At 32.3% G+C, this 8,559-nt stretch overlaps 1 protein-coding gene across 1 annotated transcript; it reads right to left on the minus strand.

Moving 5' to 3' along the window:
• Nucleotides 1-218: 218 nt before the first annotated feature.
• Nucleotides 219-7,912, minus strand: LOC126821005 (homeobox protein Nkx-2.1). Its single transcript, XM_050549243.2, has 2 exons — nt 7,457-7,912; nt 219-1,714 (listed from the first exon to the last, which is right to left on the minus strand). Exons 1-2 carry the CDS (start codon nt 7,788-7,790, stop codon nt 909-911), a joined length of 1,140 nt encoding a protein of 379 aa, XP_050405200.1. The 5' UTR covers nt 7,791-7,912; the 3' UTR covers nt 219-908.
• Nucleotides 7,913-8,559: the final 647 nt, after the last annotated feature.

Raw genomic sequence — 8,559 nt, forward strand, 5'->3', positions numbered from 1 at the left:
TTTTTTGTTCATATTTTGGACATAAATATCTTAATTTGTCTGCTTAATTATTGCAGCAGATTTAAGAACATTTGTAAAAAATCATGTTTAGCACAATTATCATAAATTTTTTTATGTTCTATTTTACATTAAATTTGACAACACAAGGCTAAATATGTTTAGCATTAATATTGGCAAGAATACAATGACTAAAAAATGAAAACATGAAATCTAAACCAAATCTCGCATGTAATAATACAATAGCACATTCAGAATGTGAGTCTATGCATGATTTGTGATAGTCAGATACTTGAGAAAAGACATTAAGAAATTGCGACCGTTTCACAGAAACTCTTGTTTGTTTGGTTTTATCTTAAAGGGCACGTTATATGAATTCCCATGGTAGAGTAAGAGATAAAATTCTAAAATGCATTATGAATCAAGTATTATGTACCAGTAATCAAATATTGAAATCTGCCATTTTATCGGGAACTGTCATTGATAAACTGATATTATTATTGGATGTAATATGATAATGATAATCTTAGTGATAAGCACGACCAATAATAAATAGCACATAGATATGAAAAAAAATTAATAAAATCGGCATTAAAACAAAAATGAGGTAAATGAAACAAACTTACAGTCTTTTATGTTTCGTTTCGTTTTATTTTATTGCCGAGAACAAATTTGAACAAGAGGGAGTGAAACCTACATCTCACGTTGATAACAAAGTGTTTATGGGAGTCGCTATCAAAGACCAGCTGAACATATAAAAGTTTTATGATTTTTCAACACACACAGCATAATAATTATTTAGAATCCATTCTATTTTCTTGCTCCACTCGGTACGTAGAGTATAAAAACTCATAGTTTATATATTATGTAAATAACAAAAGTCTTGATTAAAATTTGATGAGTTTGATTTTTTACCAGGTTCTTCCGTTCATCAAATAGGGTGACGAGGATAGTGTGGATCCATTAACACTCGTAGAAACGTATCCAAGTCCGTTAGTCAGTAAATTGTGAGATAAAGGGTTTTGAGAATTAACACTATTGGCAGAAATTGTTCCGGACATTTCGGACAATGTCGGCGAGCCGAGTGAATTCACGTGAATCAAGTTTTTGGCTGAGGACACAGCACAAGAGGAATGCATGGAAGATGGAGACTGTATAGATGAATTTGCTGAGCCGTGTGAATGACCTGTTGATGAAGTATTTGTGTGACCTTGCTGCTGGTTGCTCGGATTGTCATTTGAATTACTGCAAGGTTTTCCGTCCTTTACCAAAACAGGAACGGCAACCCTTCTAGGCGAAGGATTCGAACTTCCACTTCCAGATGAGCTAGAGCTGTGGTTTTGTGACTGATTCTGTGAACTCTGCCTTTCCGACGATGATTCCGATTTCTGATCCGACTTGTCCTTGTCTTTGGACATGCGTTTGTGCTTGTAACGATGATTCTGAAACCATATTTTGACCTGAGTAGGTGTCAAATTAATCATGCTTGATAAATGTTCTCTTTCAGGTGCGGAGAGATATTTCTGTTGTTTGAAACGTCTCTCGAGTTCATATACTTGTGCCTGAGAAAATAGCACTCGCCTTTTTCGTCTCTGAGTTAAGGGAAACTGCATGCCCGTTTTATAATTACTGTATTGGTCGGCACCCATCATTGATGAGGGCATCGACATAGATGACATGGCACAAGAACTGGCAGCATTCATGGTTAGTCTGGGAACTGAAATGATAAAAAACACAATTAATTTCATAGCACAATGAAAAGGATTTTTTTGCGGAAAATAAACTATAATTTGCTATCGAATAATTGCCAGCGGTGTATGTTATAACCTTGTATTAACCAATCAAATATAATTATATGGATCTAAAAGCACTATAGAATTATTTGTATCATTTATCAAGATACAAATTGAAAAAGAATCTTTATTTGATGTACGTAAGACACAGGGCATACACCTATACTGACTCTTATAATTGTTATATCGGTTAAAACGATATTTAAACGTAATTTAAAACGGTACTTTAAGATCTATATTTTAATGCCTGTTTCTCAATTGGCGAATGTAACAAAAGAAAACCCCCAATAATAATATGTACTGACTTCTACCGAACACAAGATAAAAAGCTAGAATGTATTTGTATATTTTGAGGTGCCATCGTATTTATTTGTATTTTGTCATAGTCTTTTTCTTAATGAAATATTTACAAGTAAATATAGGTACAGATATATTTATTTTAGTCTATGAAAACAAAAAGGGGGTACAATTACTTGGACGATTTCGGAGCTGGATGTAACAATGAACTATATATAAATTCTTAACATTAATATTGAATCTTTTACTTAAGGCAGTCAATTACATTTCTTTTACTCCATTTAATGGAACACGTGCAGTCGTAATTAATCCAATTCGGTTGGTTACCAATGGCTGTATTAAGCTAATCCCATTTGACAACTACAATGGCCAAATGGGGAGAAATTTAGTTGCTCCTGAATTTCTGAATACAGCGGAACATGTTGGGACCCGGGGCGGGTTACATGCTTACGTTTAATCCTTCTAACAAACACGGTATAATGGCTTTAACCGAGCAGAAATCAGGGAAAATCAAACAAGGCAGTTTTTCTCTAGTGACTGAGCAAGCCTAAATAAGAAGGTGTCAATAATTACCTGTAATACGGAGTTAGACTTAATCTTTTCAACACAGGTGTGCAACAAGTATACCAACAATTGATCAAATTTACCTTAACTACATTGACGGGGTTAATTTAATCAAACTTATACGTAGAATTCCTTTAAATAATTAATTAAAATGAATAGGTCCTTTTGTTTTGTTTCAAAACCAATTATATTTTGTTCATATTGTTGACGATTACTTAAAGAAATTGCAAAATTTAGTTAAGTAGAACAAAGTATGTTTAGAATTGATTTGAATTAAAATTTAAATGAACCAGTTAGCTTTGACGAAAGTGAGCAACTACCGTTTTAATATAACAACTCTATAAAAGAAACCAAGTACATGTACAGTTGAAGTAAAATTAGTAAATTGTTCATGAATTTTAGAAATAAAACGTGGTATCCAATGTGATCAATAAATGATAATAAAGGCATTTGGATCTCCAAAGTCCAATTCTTTAAAAAGAGGGGTTATATAAATGTAAGTTAAGCATTTTCATTTTTAAAAATTTGTAATGCTACTTAGATTAAGAAAAAAATATAATCGATTATTATTCAATATTTAATATTGTATGTATCATCTTACACTGATTCTATCGATTAAAAAGCCCGCAATGGTATCTAATTTTAAAATCGATTATCGAGTTTGAAGTGTATATTTTATATATATGGAATGATATGTTTTTCTAAGTGATTAATTACATTATATAAGTGGCTTTAAGTGAAATCGATATATAATTTCTACGGCGTTACTCCTCTGGGTGATTTTTTTTTGTTTGAAACAATACCGAGAAGGAATTTCTACGCTTGAGTACTTTTTCGCACTGGTGATATTGGACATTATTATCTTAAATAAATTATTGTCTTAACATATCTAATTGTTTTCAACCGGTTAATTTAATTTTATGGATGTTCGATAATTTTTAATAAATATTTAATAATCGTGCTTATATTTTAATAGACACTTAACGATCTAGCTCCATAGGCATTTTGTTATTATTTTCAATATTGTTGTTTAATAACCCGCGATGGGTTTTGCGAGTAGTTTTTAGCGGATGAATGACAAGAAATCGATTAATCTTGTAAGAAGACAAAGGCTATTAAAAGAGTTATGTTGGGGAAAAATGGTTAAGGTATATCACATAAGACAAACAAAAGGGTTAAAGATACTAAAGGGAACAAGAAGAATAGGGAACACCAGGGGTGTAGCTGGTTGCCGGCATTAACCAAGTATTGTTTTACATGTACAATATATTGTCTCTTCGCATTTTATATTTATTATTGCTTGGTAAAGACTAGGGAAGCCTAATCCAAACCTAGCTCAGTAATAAGCAGTAATTATATTCCATATTATTGTGACCTGTGTAAAGAACAAAGGGATTAACGACACTAAAGAGAATGGGAACAATACGGAACAAACTGTTTTTAAAAAAATATCGAAAGAATAAAATTGGATAAAATATTTTTGAACGATTTTCAAAGCGTTAGCCTATACTGAAAAGCGGTTAATATATGCTTGAACAAACTATCATTCCACGAGAGAAATAAGAGATAAAAAATCCCGAAGCATGTTTCTAGATTTCTAAAAGTGTCACATAGTTTTTGAAAATAAGCCCCTGTATTTCTATTCTTAATCGTTTTGATAATAAACTCTTATTCTGTATTGAATTGAATATACAATAACTATAAGCTTGACATGAAGGGAATTACTTCGACAAATTCGCGCATCCCCGAACTGTATGAAGACACACAAAACGAGCGACGAGGCATGAAAATGATATTTACATTTTTCACTCAAGCCGATAATATGTTTGCCAATAACTATTAACGCCTATCTATCGCTAGCAGAAGCGTTTTGTAATATGATGGCCCCACATAGACAAGCGATGAACCTTAAATGTGAAATGAGTCCATACACCTGTAAAGAACGACAAGATTAAAACGTTTAAATAGGGAACCAGTAAATTCAGAGTCCGTGTATAGAATCTAGTGATTAGTGTAGCTGTCCATAAACATGTAGAAAGATTAGAAATGTTAAGCTACAGAAAATTGCTATAGCTCTAATATAATTATTACAGCTACGTCAGAATTATTACATAAATATCACAGCTATATATTAGAATTATCACAGCTATATATTAGAATTACCACAGCTATATATTAGAATTATCACAGCTATATATTAAAATTATAACAGATATATATTAGAATAATCACAGCTATTTATTAGAATTATCTCAGCTATATATTAAAATTACCACAGCTATATATTAAAATTACCACAGCTATATATTAGAATAATCACAGCTATATATTAAAATTATCTCAACTATGTAAGCATTATAAATTATAATAAGAACTGGTACAGATCTGGACGAATTATCAACACAATATAGACATATCATTTATTAGGGTTATATTAAAATTATTACAATTTAAACAGAATTAGGTTATATATTATGCTATATTATAATTATATTAACATTATCGAATATATATTAGAATAATTATTAGATTACTATAGCTGTGATACAAATATTAAAAATAGTCTAGCTGTATTAGAATTCTCTCCGTTTCATTTATTATGGAAAATTATATTGTTATGTTTAAAATCTAGATGTATAAATATTTGTGTTTTTAAAATTTGTTTTTCTTTTTCTTTTAAAAAATAAATCTAATTTTAAGAACACAATTATCTAAGGTTAATTTTCAAATGCTTTAAATGCCATAAAATAGGTTGCAATAACAATGTTGAGGCGTCCAGTAAGCAATGCAGACAAGACAGCGTTCTTTTCGTACTTTATATATCAGGAAATCTGGATGCTCGTCAAAATATTTTCTTTTTAAGATCAGAAAAATATGAAATAATTGTGACGAAGCAAAGGAAATATTAGCACAATCTTGATCAAAATTCTAAATGATGGAACCAAGAAGCATTCATTAAAGTTTATTGGATGGAACTTAATGTCTAAAACTAATTTTCAAGTGAATAAAGGTATCCATTTTGTATCACATTATATGTTATACATGTATATGCAATTTTGCGTCAAAAATATGTTTGAATGTTCATAAATAGGCTTAGGTGTGTATATTTAAACAAACTATTTTCCTAAAGAACATTTAGACCTACGCCAACCATATACCTATATATAACTTATATATACACCAGTCATACATATCTATATATAACTTGCTAGAGGATAGTGTTAAAGATTATTATTTATAATATTGACATTAGGGCATTTGTTGCCATACTAAATTTCTTACTCGGCAAAATACATCATTAATGAATGACATCTTGAAACAAGCTATTTGACCGTATATAGATTCTTATTTTTAATAATGAAAATTCATTGGGGACGTAGGATTACCATTCATTTGTGAAATAAATATATTCGTATCCTCATATATGCCAAGAAAGGGTTTTTAATTTTAAAATTGAATCCCTTTAATGTTTAGTCAAAAAATACCCAAGGAATTACGAGAATATTTTAATTTCGAGAACGTATCAATATTTTGCTACGTTCTTGTTATGTTCGTGATTGTCATCCTTTAGAAAATTGAAAATAAAATGAACAGTGGTTTTACTTATATACCTATGTATACACACATGTACGACATACAATGGTGGAAGATAAAGATACAAAAATATACCTATCTTTTATTAAAGAAAAAATGGGTTTTTTTCATCGCGTGCGTTCACGGGGATCGTCTAATATACTAATATACAAGCTGACTTAGACTGGATGAAAACAGTGGGCGAGAGAATGAACAATACCCGTTAAATTTAATGTTTATATGCCAAGACAAGCCCGAAGAAATTCTCTTTTAAATATCTATAGTCAACTCGTTTTATACGTATTTTACTTTTCTTTCTAGAAATTGTCGTGGTCGCGTGGAGAGCAAATATTGTATGTAAATAAAGATCGAGGCGGATTCTTTGTATAATATACAGTGCTATATCTAATTAGTATAAAGATCTTCAGCAACCTTCCGTACTCCTTGCCTAGTCCGTAATAACCTTTACAAATATTTCTACAAAACAGGGACGTAGTTAATAAACTCGGCACCCGGATTTAAAATTCTTTTCATTATCAAATAAGAACTTTTAACCAATTTTAACCAAAATGTCTTATAAAATCTCAGACGAGAATTCATTATTTAACAAAAACAAACTCAACTTTTCATAACGCACCTGTGCCTATTTCGTTCCATAAATTAAATCTATTTGGTAATAGAATTGGATAATAATATCACCATTTAATGTAAAGGCCGATATTCTATAAGTGGACTATCGTTTTATCATGATTAAGCCCTTGATTGTCTTCGCGTGGCGTCTAATCGTACAGTAATGCATTGTTATTCCTTCTTGTCTAAAGAATATTGATATTAATAGACTCCCTTTGTATTTACGCGTCAAAACAATAGCTTTATCATTGGTCTTATAACACCCCAATATTTATTCCCCGACATATCTAAGATAGCCGCAAATTAAGATCAAATTAATTAGTTGTTACTCCAATTTAAAAGAGGTTAAAAACTTGCGGCTAAGACGGTCTGATCTGGCTTTAAAAACAGGTTAGTCGATAAAGTTAAATACGTTTTAACAGCATTCACGGCGATATCGACAACATGAAACAATAAAGGGCTTATAGAAATTGTCTGAGAAATATGGCCGATAACGACAGGTGATACTGACAATGATGGTGACGACGGTGACACTTATTGAAGATGAAATATCAATTACCAGGCTTTAAAAGTATGAATAGAATATAATTTTATATACTTACATGTCAATCTGGGATCGTTGCTGGTTCCATACCAACTCGACGCCGAATGGCGGGTAGGATCCCCGTAGCCCAGATCCGAACCATTACAGTAAGCGGATGGGTAACTCGGGGTGTGGTGCGATAGCGGAGGTACTCCATAATTATGGTAAGGATTGGTGACCGGTAAATTCATAGCTCCAGTTCCGTTCATACTCTGTGGATGCTGTGACGATCGGTACGGATTAAGAGGGGGAATAGCAGCCTCTATCGTCGTTCTTTTGTAAGTATCGTGGTCCAAAGGACTGAGTATGTCCGTGACGGAGAAAGGTGTAGTATGCTTTGGACTCAGGGACATAGCTCGAAGCAATGCCTCCTGCAAATCCTTGTCTTCCCTTCTCGAGTAAAATCCTCTCCACCTATTTAATATCTCCTTGTGGCTCTAAGATACACTTGGAAGGTTGGAGTGGCAATGTAACGTCATACTCTTATACACGTTTGTATACTGTCCAATTCTCACAAAATTTACGTTTATCATTATCATTGCGCAGGCGCATATTTCATCAATATTGTCCTAAGCATGGTAACCACGCCCCCTGATATATCTGAGTGGACAATCTGGTTACAGACAATATGATTGACGGCACAAAGCCTGATTAAGCCCGTCATAATTGATGGGGCGTGTCGCTACTAAACTATCCGTTCTCATATCAGCGATACGTTGATGAAAAGCCGCGAGTATTTACCCGCAGTTTATCGTAGCCTTTGATGAATCATTTTTTAACACGGTTTTGAATGAATAGGAGATTTAACGTGACATTTGGCCCTCCTGCTTCGCATAACCATACAGTGGGGGCGGAGTCAATGTTTCGGCTGCTCTACGGTGTACTTCGGGGGGAAATGTATGGGTGCTTACAAGTATCCAAGAGCTTATCAAATATCTTTAACATCCTATCAATGTTCTCGTGAAAAATGATTATTTAATGAACTTGTTCTAGTCAATTATTCTGAAGCGTTTTAATTGACTGTAATACTCTACTAAACAAATCGTTGACTTTTCTCAATGTCTGCTTTAATTACTTCAATATACATTAATAATACTCAAAGTTTAACTCGATGACCATCAA

This window comes from Patella vulgata, chromosome 5 (genome assembly GCF_932274485.2).
Source record: "Patella vulgata chromosome 5, xgPatVulg1.2, whole genome shotgun sequence".
NCBI lineage: Eukaryota > Metazoa > Mollusca > Gastropoda > Patellidae > Patella > Patella vulgata.

What these genes read in the sequence shown, in the direction of transcription:
- LOC126821005 (XM_050549243.2), bottom strand. Translation starts at nt 7,790, where the DNA reads ATGTCCCTGAGTCCAAAGCATACTACACCTTTCTCCGTCACGGACATA. An exon ending in CAACGATCCCAGATTGACAT is followed by an intron (nt 1,715 to 7,456) that starts GTAAGTATATAA and finishes TTATCATTTCAG; the next exon opens with TTCCCAGACTAACCATGAAT.